The 12,649-nt window shown below is 37.2% G+C and overlaps 1 protein-coding gene across 14 annotated transcripts in view; it reads right to left on the bottom strand.

Annotated features, from left to right (window-relative positions):
• The window catches only part of CNOT1 (CCR4-NOT transcription complex subunit 1), a 106,332-nt gene that overhangs the window by 12,319 nt on the left and 81,364 nt on the right, over positions 1–12,649 (bottom strand). For 8 of the 14 annotated variants that reach the window (XM_048223587.2, XM_026494889.4, XM_026494890.4 and 5 more), the window contains 14 exons: positions 12,036–12,152; positions 11,399–11,509; positions 10,994–11,071; positions 10,649–10,826; positions 9,741–9,871; positions 7,849–8,145; positions 7,039–7,179; positions 6,841–6,945; positions 5,932–6,051; positions 4,661–4,852; positions 3,974–4,116; positions 3,368–3,476; positions 3,095–3,264; positions 2,239–2,470 (listed from right to left, as the gene is read on the bottom strand). In XM_048223587.2, the coding sequence (XP_048079544.1) occupies positions 2,239–2,470; positions 3,095–3,264; positions 3,368–3,476; positions 3,974–4,116; positions 4,661–4,852; positions 5,932–6,051; positions 6,841–6,945; positions 7,039–7,179; positions 7,849–8,145; positions 9,741–9,871; positions 10,649–10,826; positions 10,994–11,071; positions 11,399–11,509; positions 12,036–12,152 (2,124 nt within the window). Of the gene's footprint in view, positions 1–2,217; positions 2,471–3,094; positions 3,265–3,367; positions 3,477–3,973; positions 4,117–4,660; positions 4,853–5,931; positions 6,052–6,840; positions 6,946–7,038; positions 7,180–7,848; positions 8,146–9,740; positions 9,872–10,648; positions 10,827–10,993; positions 11,072–11,398; positions 11,510–12,035; positions 12,153–12,649 lie in introns of all 14 variants that reach the window. The other 6 variants (XM_048223583.2, XM_026494884.4, XM_026494887.4 and 3 more) reach the window with 1 other exon arrangement.

A 12,649-nucleotide genomic window follows, 5' to 3' on the forward strand; every position in this document is an offset into this window, starting at 1 on the left:
CTACCAAGGGAACAACAACAACAACAAAATATATATATAGATATATAGAAATAAGAAACAGATAATACACATAAATTTTTTAATTTTCATGCTTAAAAGGTATTCTCTCATTTATTTCATGTCACATTTCTTATTCTTACTTTTAAAAAGGTGTCATGAAAATGACTTCTCCATTAAGGACCAATGACAGAATTCCTCAGTTTTAAGTTTAATGGAGAATAGAAAAGATGGAAGGTGAGAAAGAGATAACAACATGGCAATTTTGAAAAACAGTCCACAGCCAAATAATGTGGAAATTTAACTAGGAAAATAAACCAACTTTCAGGAACCCACTAAAATCAAATGAAGATATTCTAGCTAATTCATATTTCCCCCAAGTAGGAAATTAAATGACATATTATTTCGTATTTTACTTTCCCACAGAATTTAAGACAATTTCTTCCAACTGACTCAACCAATAACAAAATTTTTCAAACTCCAACGAGCTGCAACAGGAAAATCAAGTAAAAATTTGTACAGTAAGTGGGTATCAAAGAAAATAGCTACAGATCATATCTGGCTATTTTAGTGAAAACTGAAGTTTATTCTAATGTGAATTCAGTTTAAAGTAAAATGTTGTTTTAAAGGATAAAAGTACAAATTTTATGATACATGATTTGGAAGTGAAGCAAAGCAGAGAAGTTATTTGGCTAGTATGAAAGAAGAATGCAGTATAACAAGGGTTAAGGCTGCAGAGGGAGAGGGAGGTCAGTGCTTAAAGAACCAAGCCCAGAATGAAAAGTTGACCATTATCTTGGAAACTTTGAAACAATTTCCCTGTCTCTTGATAGGCAATAAAATAACTGAATTGACATTAATGTACCCTAGGCAAGACAGGAGGTCAGCAGAGGGACTTCTGTACACTGAAATCTGAATAACAGGGGGGGGGGGGGGACTAACGAAGACAAACTGCTATGATCAAGAGGAAGCACGAGGCGGGAAGAATTCTCAAAAGGATGCATAAGAGAAAAGTATAAATTATCCTTTTTTAAACAGAGAGAAGAAACAAGAGTAAATAAGCAGCAGGAAGAGCTGAGACAGGTGCCACATCCATACCCATGAAATATTGATGATCGCAAAACCGACTGATTCAAAGTTCTTCTATCCAAATTAGAAATAAAACTACAAACATTCAGTAACACCTTTGCAATAAGGTATATTTTAGAATTTTTTAGGGTACAGACCTACTTAGTATGATTTATTTAAGTTAACATTCATCTTGAAAAGTAAATCCAATTTCTAACTTCTAAAATTCAAATCAGCTCTTCCACATTCCATTGTCATTTATGTGATAATAGACCTAATTTGCCATCTTTCTTTGGTAGCACACCTAAACTTTCATCTAGGTTTAAAGAAATACAATGGTCAATCTGCAGAAATAAGCAGATAGAGAAATATGTCTCCCTGAACAAATACTACAATAGTTTTACTAAAGAAATTCTAAGGGCAATTCACAAGTAACCATTCTTGCCATGAAGTAACATGATTAGGACACACTGACTACTGGGTATGAATCCCTCCCAGTGGCTGAAAACAGACAGTAACGATCAAAAACAGAATGCTAAATGGTACTACAGCTCTCTTCCTACGTTTTCGTCTGTTTATCCTGTTACAAATATTCTTTCCAAACCTAATTATTCTAGGAACTTGTTTCCTAACGCTTTAACTCAAAGTCCAATTTAGATCAAATTGAATGAAAATAAATACTGGAAACTATTTCCCAAAAGAACACGTTAATCAGTTTTAGGTAAATAAGCTACTTAATTTAGAAAATATAATAAAAGCCTCTACCATTTATATATTCAAGTTTTTTGCTGCGTTTTATTTTTTTAAAACATGAGCTATTATCAGAATTTTATTTATTAGCCCATAATCCCCTTATCAAACTAGTAAAATTATTACACACATCCGGGAATTTCATTATTCATTATCTGATCCACTGTACTCTGTAATTATGACAACTGAAATGGGATAAGCAGAACTAAAGGGGACATGAAATGTTGAATTTACTGGTTAGGGTCCAAAGATGAGGAAAGAAATAGGCTTCATCAATTTAACAGTGTAATAATGATGACAATTTTTGGTTTACATGAGTATGGAGGTAACTGGCCACAGGTACATAATACTGAGCTTAAATATTGGAGGCATCACACCCTACTTATGTTGAATAAAAAGCACCTTTCTTTCCAAAAGCTCTACCTGTCCAACAAACGCAGAGAAAGCTTTGGTACTGTCACGGCCAGCTGCTGCTGAATGGTAGAGATTCACCCATTCCCTCAGAAGATACTCTGCCTTCTCCCTCAGGCCTGGAGGATCATCGTACTCTGAGGCTTGAGAGATTCCAGAATGCATCATAAAGTTAGGGCCTCCATGAGCACGATCAATCATTGCTTCATAGTTGGATCGCACTACTTCCATCAGCTGGGGCAATCTAGTACAATAAATCCAGAGTGAAAATCAGTCTACTCATGGCTGTGATTTCACAGACATACAGTTGGACAATTTGCTTATATAATAGAAACCCCAACAGTCATTTTCATATTTAAACAAGACTATCCATGGTCTCTGTTTACTCATAACCACATAATATGCAAATGATTGACCTTGGTTAAGCCACTTCCTGACCCCCCCAAAATGGTGCCTGTTGAAATGAAGCTGATGTTCAGTCAACAAATATTAACTGTGTGCCTACCACGTGCCATGGTTTGTTATTTATCTTAACCTCAACAATTTTTTGAGATACTATTTCTATTTTATTCAAGAAAAGGTAAGTCAACTTACCTAAAATCAAATTTTAAAGTGGCAGAGCCAGGGCTTAAACAGAGGGCTCTTGACACCAACTCTAGTACTGCATGTACTGCTTGCTCTATGGCAAGAAGGCTTGGCAGTTAGTTAAGCTTTCAAACTTCAAGGTACAACATTAAGCCTCACTACAGCTTCCCACATATTATAGGTACAGCAGTTTTAACGGGTAATGTTAGTAAGTCTGCACATTTATTTCTAAAGCTCCTTCATAGACTGAACACACAAAGATCCCAAAACATTTCATCCTCACCCTTCTGGAGCATTGCCTCTGGAGTGAGCATTAATCCTCATGAGAGTTTCAATGGTGTGGAATAGATCTGCTTCAGTAACATGGGCAACACTCCTTTCATCCACCAACAGGATTTTTACCAATTGCATAGCAAATGCCACGGCCATGTAGTTTAAACCATTCTCCATTGACTGGCAACACAGAAAGCACAATGTAAGATAGACAACACTTACAGCAACCACACTTCCCAACTACAAGAGTCCTTTTTCCTATTTAAGAAAATTCCGTCCATACCTGAGCTAGGTGAAGATCATACTGCTGCATATTAACCAAATGATTGCGAATAAGCAACTCCACTGCTTCCACATTGTATTTATATTCATCTCGACATTCAATTAGGCACCTAGAAAAAGTATTTCTTTAAAGGCCTAACCATACTGTATCAAGTAAAATAAAGAACTCATTTTATTCAATGGTAATTTGTTCCAAATTAAGGATGCTATGAGAACCAACTGCTAGTATCTAAGACTCAAAATAGCCAATAATGAAGTAGAAGAGACAGCCCAGTGTTAAAACTCAAGCTTTGATCTCAAAGCCTAGAAAACAAAGCATTCCATTTAAGACACTGAAATATTTATATATGAACACCACTGCTATGAAATCACTGAAACCTTTAAAAGCCAATGATCTACAATTCATCCCCCAAAGCAAGGTATTGGTTTTCCATATTCATCATGGGCACCAAATGGTTAAGGGCCAAGCAATCAACTATTCTCACTACTCAGAACTGAGACAAACGTCCCACTTACCTTCTAGAAAAAGGAAATCTCTGGACATAAACAGGGCATGTATGTTAGAAAACAGTCCAATAAATAGTACTCTTCTAAGATGGCTACTGACCTTGTGATCTGTTTGTTACACCACGGGGACCCATATGCCCTGCCGTCTTGAAGAGCTTTTAAGACCAAAAGGTGGCACTCCCTATAGCGCAGCAGTAGGTCAGCATCAGCACCACTTGTGGCATCTAGTAAACCCTCTACAGCCTACAGAAGAAAGACAGTATTCACATCATGGAAAATACAGTACTTGACCGAACTATCAGAGCCAAAAACCAAACCTTAACAGAAACTACAACACAGCTTCTAAAGCCTCTAGTTAATAATGTCCACACTCACCAAAATGCTTTTCACTTACCCTAACAATCTCTAAATTCTATCTAGTTTATATTCACTGTGTTCTTCACATGAAAGGCCCCACTGTCCCTACATAGTCAAAATCCAATTCCCCACCAACCCTCTCACATCACTCAAGTACTTGGGATCAATTCATTCCTCCAAATCTAAAGTGCTACCTTTTCAAGTTTCTTAACTGTATTTTCAAAAGATCTTAATGAAAAATTTTGTCCCGTTTCACCATCGGTAATTGTCATGACTATGTTCTACCCTAGAGAAAATTACCTGATTACCAAAAAGAACTTGTTTTAACTTAATTTCAAACTCTTAACATAACTTAAGGAGATGATGGTGTGGGGGGGTCACTACATTTACAAACCTAGTCTCTTCTTAAAAGTAACATTTAAGAACTAACCTTCTGGAGCAATCCAAGAGCAGCTATGGCATCCCGAGAGTTTCGAGATAATACTACAACCTCCAAAAGACTTCTAAGAGCCTGAGCTTGAGGATTCATGGCCAAAGTTGGTGGGATGGCATGTAGGTGCTGTTCCAGTTCTGTAATGCACTTATCATAAATCTGAGCTACATCATCTGTTGCCCAAGCTTGCTGTTTCAGAGAAGGAAAAAACCAAGGAAGAAATAGGCAAAACTTTTAAAGCATTTTCACTGGCTCGTTCAGTAATTAAAAAGTCTTTTACTATGTTTACTCCCCTGAATTTTTTTTTTTTTTTCATCAAAACATAGAGGGGCTTGTCCATTCCCATTCCTGAACTATTCAACCTTAACAACATTAGGTGGGGCAGTGCAAGGCAGGGATGAGGGGAGGGGTATTGCACTGCACTGAGGAAAATCCAACAGATATCAACACAATCAAGTCATCAAAGCAAGCAAGATAAATAATGGGATAGGATACAGCCTAGGAATTTAGGTAATCTAAACCATGGAAAATACAGTACTCAGTTCAACTGTCAAAGCCTGATGAATAACACAGCATTATTTCTGTGATAAACCCATCAAAGATGCAGATCCGAATCTATTCCCGAGAACATACTGGACAAACCCAAATCAGGCCATTCTAGAAAATAAGTGGCCTATAATCCGCAGAAGCGTCAAGGTCATGAAAGATGAGGAAAAGGTAAGGTGCTGTACCAGACTAACCTAGGGTAAATTTAAAAAATATAACTAACTGAAATGTATGATTCTGAAATAGGTCCTTCTCCTATAAAAAGGTGATATTGGGACACTTCATAAAACCTGAATGAGGTCTAAGGATTAGGTACTAATATACCAGTGTTAACTTTCTGATTTCAACAGAATGTCTTTTTAGGTAACACACACCAAAGTTTTTAAGAGTGACTGGGACATCAGGGTCAGCATTTTATATTCAAACGGTTCAGGGTAAAAAATGTTTCGCCCTCCCTACATCTTCAACTTTTCTATGGATAATTACTTCAAATTTTTAGAAAAAGTTTTTACAAAAAAACAGGTGAAGCCACAGGGGTCACCATGTAAATTCCTCTAGTTAGGCCAAACATGAAAATCAGCCATATGGGTTTGAAAAAGAAAAAAAAAAAAAAAAAAAAAAAAAAATCCCCCAGATGCCATGTTCATCTGATACAGATTAACAGATAAAAACATTCAAATTAAAACGTAAAACATTCAATTTAATCCCAGGCAACGATTTACCTTCATGGGTTGAGCTAAAAATCCTGTGGGCTGACTTAAATCATTCGTGGGCAAGAAGCCAGGCACATTGCGCGCAAACTCTTCATAAACAGCCAGCTGCTTTGGGTCCACACCACCAACCTGGAAAGAAGAAAACGTATTTTGACAGAATCCTCTTCACAAAATTGAAGGCAAGTTTTTTTCAAAGTGGAAAGTTTGCATGGGAGTAAGCACAGGGGTTCTGAAACGGGACACAGGAGCCACTACAACATATTGATGTTACATGCATGACTGAGTATGCATGCATCTGCACACAATTCACAGTGTTTCCCATTTCCCTGAATCCTGTCAAGAGTCCCCTTCATTTACAAATTCATTTGAGTTTTTCTACTGGAAAATGCCTCAAATAGGACCATACCAAGTGCAATTCTCCAATGGAACTGGTAAAAATGATCAGAATTCTCACATCTTCTTCTCACCAATAAGTAACTAGCAATATAAACTTAAGTGCCAGAAGGGAAGACCAAGTTGTAAAACACAAAAATTAAGGGGGACATGAACTCTGTATGGTAGCACTTCAACAACTGCGAGGTACATACATCTAAGGTTATCTTTTTTTTATATATATACTTTTTTATTTTAAAGTAATCTCTTAATTTTATCTTTAAGTAATCCCTCATGTGGGGCTTGAACTCCGTCCCTGAGATCAAGAGTCTCACACTCTACCAACTGAGCCAGCGAGGCACCCTACCTAAGGTATCTTTATGCTTTCTCCACAGGTAGCCTTCAAACAATACGCTCCTGAGGTAGATCTGTCTCAGAAACATCTAACATCTAACCCCACTGTCTTAGTCTTGTTGAAGAGTTTAAGCAACAAAAACAGAAAGAAAACAAAGATGGGCAGAGAGAGACAAAGCCCCCAAATCTCACTTTCAGCCTGATTTGCTCTGGCATCCGCTCAGCTTGGTATGTTAACACAACAGGATCACAGTACCTGCGCCCTTCTTGCCTAGCATGTTTTCTCAGCTCAAATTCCTGCAAGTAAAAAAAGTCACTGAGGTTCTTGTTATGCGGCATTTTCTTAAATTGAAAAAAATAATACTTAAACAGCAAACGCTAAACACTTACAGTTGCTAATCTCTTGTCCATCTCAGGGCCTGCTTTTTCTACTGCAGTCTTCTGAATAAAACAGCAAGCTAATTCACAATTGTCCTGAGCTAACTGGGCAGCTGCCTGATCCATCATTTCCCTTTGTTGTGGAGATGCAGTCTATGGGAAGGGGAAGAGACAGAAAGAAAACAATTTAAATTTCGTTTTCTGTGGATGGACAAGACAGATGAGAAAATAGGAAATACAGTGCCTAGACAAATTTTAAAAGTTCTGACTGGACTTATGACTCATTAGCTATGACCATGAAATAGCCTAATATTCATATTCATCTGTAAATAAAATACTACTCACCCAAAACATTTTATTTATCAGGTTATTGTGAAGACAGTGACTATGGAAACAGTTAAGCAGTTAAAAAAAAAAAAAAAGGCATTAACCATGACATGTAAGACCCACAATTAATAATTGAGTTACTTGAAGTGTGCGTGCGTGTGTATGTGTGTACAAAGTCACTTTCCATTGTTTTGTACTGTCCTATTCCAAGTGCTTTAATCAAATTCTTAATGATAAAGGAAACAAGATTGTTAACTCAGGCATTTTTTTAAATCCTTCATTTCTTTAAACGAATAAATATTTGGATATCTACTATCTGCAAACACTGTGTTGAGGATATAATAGCAAAAACAAACACGATGCTTCACCTCATAGAATTTACAATCTAAGAGAAAGGAAGATATCAAACAAATTTGGTGATGTGCAAAGAAAAAGAACCTCTTTCAGACAAGCAGTAAGGAACTGTGTACTACACCAAGAACATAGTCAACGTACACGCAGGGCTGAGGCAAAACTGTTTTTCAGGTTGGTAGATATGCTCATTAGCAAAGGTTCCCTGCAGGTAATCATAGCCATTCCAGCTGTTAAGTTACGCATCATGTGATGAGCTGCTATTCGCATTCGAGATTCCTCAGAATCCAAGGCAAAATCCTTCCTGACTATTTGCTCACAAGTAGTCATGGCAATCTTGATCGATCGATCCACCACAGGATGGACCAGCTCCTGGACAGCCCGTTCAATTGCCTGGCGTACACACTGCTTCAACTGTGGATGGGCCTGAAACAAGGGAATCTAGGTAGGAAAAAACAAGTTAAGTCAACAGCTTGTTAAGTAAGACAACCCAACTTCCATCAGTAATCACACCCACGATTTTGGAAGTTACTTCAATATTAACCATTAACTACCAATTTCTACTTTAAATTAACCACTGAAAAACATGGGAAATAGAAGCTAAGCTACAAAGACAGTATACCTTATGATACGTAATAATAGACAGGTCTTCAATTTTTTAAAAATCTGATGGGCAAATTTTTTTTTTTATCACCGGATGCATTACATGCTTGCTTAGTTAAAATCTGTGGCTTAAGTACTCTTTTTTTTTTTTTTTTTTTTTTTAAGATTTTTATTTATTCATTTGAGAGAGAGAGACAGAGAACGTGAGCACATGAGTCAGGGCAGGGAGAGGGAGAAGCAGACTTCCCAACTGAGCAGTGAGCCCAAAGTGGAGCTCGATCCCAGGACCCCGGGACCATGACCTGAACGAAAGGTAGATGCTTAACAAACTGAGCCATCCAGGCGCCCCATGTGGCTTAAATACTCTTTAAGAGAGTGACTTCTTTAGTTGCTTGGAGAAATGCAAATGAATCAAGTTTATAGAGAAAAGGACTTCTAAAAAAAACATTATTACAAATAATTCCTCAGAATAGCAAACATTTACACTACCATACACTGAAGCCATTTTGCCTCACTTGAAAGACTACTTCCAATCTTTTATCTCAAACTATGCCCTAATAGTCATTTGGTCTCATTAAGTTAAACTTAATGACCTTGTAAGAAATTTTTAAAATATTCATGATGGATACATGAAAGCATTCAGATTACTGACATTATAAAGGGGAACCACAATTTCTAGATCAAGCCCCCACCAAAAAACACAGGATAGGGGGGACAGGTTAATAAAATACCTCTTTCAAAATCCCATTATGTTCTTTAAATAAAAGAAGGCTCAATGTATTACTGTTACTCCTGTATTTGTGAACATTTTCAGTTTCTAAAAAACAAACACCATGAATGCTTCCAAGTATGTGATTCTGAACAAATGTTAAGCAGAATAAAAGACAGAAGATAATCATCACTCTGAACACATAGAGTCAAATACGACCTTTTAAGTATAGGAATTTTATATGACTTCAAACCAAACTTCCCTCCTAGAACCAGGCTACAGATTTATAACTGGAAGTATTAAGTCCCACTTCTAGACCCTGGCCCAGAGATTTTACATACACACACAGGAATCAGCTCAGTTCACACTATCTGCCAAAAGAAAGGGCATAATGTCAAGGCTAAGGGTGACATGATAATGAAAATAAAGAGCAAAAACTTAGGAAGACACTAAGGATCTTTTGACCCGTGGAAGGAATTCCTGGCGATTGCGATTATATTGCCAGCTGATTAGTATCTTAGGGTTCGGATAAGAGGAACAAATATAGATGATGTCTAGTCACAAAAACTATTTTTAGAGTAGAAAAAAATCCAAGCTGTACTACACAGCAGTTCCCAATTCCTGCCAACCTAAGAATCCAGAAGAAAGGGGAAAAAGAAAAAAAAGGTGACCAGTTTATCTTGTCACAAAGTGGGAACTGGGGGATGGAGCAGTGTTTACTTACCGTTGGATTTAGGGTAATGTGTGGTGCCAAGCCTGCAAGGGAATACACATTGATGTCGTGGTAGCTGTACTGTGGTTGTGGTGGAACTGTGGCTGTACAAGTGGTACTGGTAGCTGGTGTTGTAGAAGTTGCTAAATGTTAAGAGATAAAATAAGAGCTAATAAAAAGCACACTTCTTGATTTTACCGTAACATTAGCGGGTATCAAGTGGTCTTTCATTAAATTAACCAGATTAGTCTCTTGGAGGACTTGGGACAGGTCACATTTTTTCCACCCTAAATTATAAGAAAATTTCTTTTGTTTTAATAGAGATTTGAACAAAGTATGTAAAACTAGGTCAGTGACATGCTACATTAGTAAGCCCACACCTTGTTGGAATAGTCTTTATTACAGGTATCTATTTCCAGTCTAGGATATTTCCCGGTTTCACCTGGAGATTCTTAGCTACTGAATACTGACAAGAGAATGCAAAGCTGGTTTATTTTAACACACCTCCCAATCTTTTTTTCAACACTCCTATAGCGCCCACACTTCCAATCTACATGATCCAAGTATAATAATTCACTCCCCGGGCAGATCTAGCTGGCAGTCTGGCCAGTGCACGATTTGAGGAATAACACAGACCATCATGCCATGCAGTCCCTTCTCAGGCCTCAAACAATGTAAAAGATAAGCTGGCTTAGTTGGGGTATGATTAATGATGCTTAATTAAGAATACTATATGAATTCTAATACCTAAGAGAATGCCTACACATTACTTATTTTTCCTTAACAATTTAGATGGCTCACCAAAAAGTATACAAAACTTCAGCACCACGTTATGTGGAAAATTATAACTTGCTATATGCATGAAGATGTACCATTTAAGAAAAAATTCTGTAAAGCAGAGGGCTAATTATCACACTTACTTGTGGTTGTGATGGGAGGGAGTTCTTCTGGCTGCTTGACATCTTTCTTTGGAGCAGAGAGTTGCTCATCTAAGTTCTTTAGGCGATCTTTATCCTTTAGGAGGTTTCCAGGTTTTAGCTCATTGATGTCTAATGCAAGGTTCTTACAAAGGACCTCAATCTCAAACTTCAAGTTTAACTGCATAATTAAAATATTTGAATTTTAAAAATGTAGCTTCATTCACAATATATACTACTCTCACCCAAATGTACAGTGCTTCCCCCAAATATACTCTATGTTTCCTGTAAATTTTAATAATGTGAAGGCACAGAATGTTCTAAAGGATAAAGCAGCAACAAATTTACCTTTAAGTCATGTTCCTGATGTAGCTCTGCTAATACATTCATAATTGCCATCGTCCATGGGTTAGGTGGCCTAAAAACCTAAAGAAAAGCTATAATGTTAAGGTGGCCCCCAAAAATCATTCTTTAATTTGTATTATTTAAAACAGTTAAGCACTTATACCTATGTGGCCATAACAAACCCCTTGGGTTTCCCATCTATACCATATTTTAGGAAAACACCAAAACCCAAAGCCATTCTTTAAAATCATGCTACCTTAGCCTCTCACACTAGAAATCCGAGATTCTCAGAGGAAGACTGACTGAACCAGCTCTATGCTCATAGGAACTAAGGTTATAATCTCTTGCCCTTTTGCTAAAACTAACTCTTACAAATTGACCATCAATAAAATATTAAAATCTACTCACCACACTACGAATGCTAGATTCTAAGACTTTGGCAACAAAGGGCACTACGTAGAGCAACTCTTGCTGTCCTTTAACATAAGCCTCTAGCAGCAAAGATTTTACATCCAAGTCCTAGAATTAGAAAAATATTTTTAAAAGCTGGGAATATACTTCTAAACCCCTCACAAAGTAATAAAAGAAAGGTATCCCGCCAAACTCTTTCCCCAATCAGGAATCAATATAGTATGACCCTTGCCTTACAAAAAGGTGATAACAGATCTTACTGGCTTTTGTTTACCCTGCTAAACAATGCAAGATCATGAGGATGCAATTAGATTCAAAACATGGGCCAAGTTCTTACACCCAATCATCATTAAAAATAGCCCCAAATAGGGGCGCCTGGGTAGCACAGTCGTTAAGCGTCTGCCTTTGGCTCAGGGCGTGATCCCAGCGCTCTGGGATCGAGCCTCATATCAGGGTCCTCTGCTAGGAGCCTGCTTGTTCCTCTCCCACCCCCGCTTGTGTTCCCTCTCTCGCTGGCTGTCTCTGTCAAATAAATAAATAAAATCTTTAAAGAAAAAAAAATAGCCCCAAATAAAGTCAAGACATAATATGCTGTACGAACATTCTCAAGTTTTACATGAACCCTGGAACTCACAGTGTGTAAGATGGGTTTATTTTTAGCTAGTGTGATCATTCCTAGCCAATGTCCCAAATTCTTCAGCAAAGAACGATCTGAAAAATTTGCTGCAGCTTTATCAGAGGTCAGGAGCACCTGAAATGGTATAGGATTAAGAAAGATAGAAAATGAGCTTAAGAAAAAAATTCTCAACTAAATGTTTGAGAATTCCACCTTATCCTACCTTAAAAATGAGCCCTCAATTCTAACAACACGCTCCAAAGATCTATTCCGTATTATCAGAGTATAACTACACAAGGTTAAGGGACCATGTATGGTCCTACGGATAAGTATTTGAAAACTGAAAATTTTAGCTAGGTTTTTAAGCAGACACCCAAATGCAAATCTAATTTCGGAGAGCAAAATTCAATTCAATTCAAATGATGATTAAAGCTATGCTTCCAAGTCCTTCAAGACAACAAGCATATGGAGAAATGTAACCAATATCACAGTATCTAGCACAATCTTTAGCATAATCCAGGTCACTATATATCAGAGAACTAAAATAGCTTCCTGAAATACAGTATAATAATGCTTAAACGCTTCTTTTTACATTTTCTGGAATACCTATTTATTTCAATAATACGCTTTTT

Source organism: Ursus arctos, unplaced genomic scaffold, assembly GCF_023065955.2.
Source record: "Ursus arctos isolate Adak ecotype North America unplaced genomic scaffold, UrsArc2.0 scaffold_19, whole genome shotgun sequence".
Taxonomy (NCBI): domain Eukaryota; kingdom Metazoa; phylum Chordata; class Mammalia; order Carnivora; family Ursidae; genus Ursus; species Ursus arctos.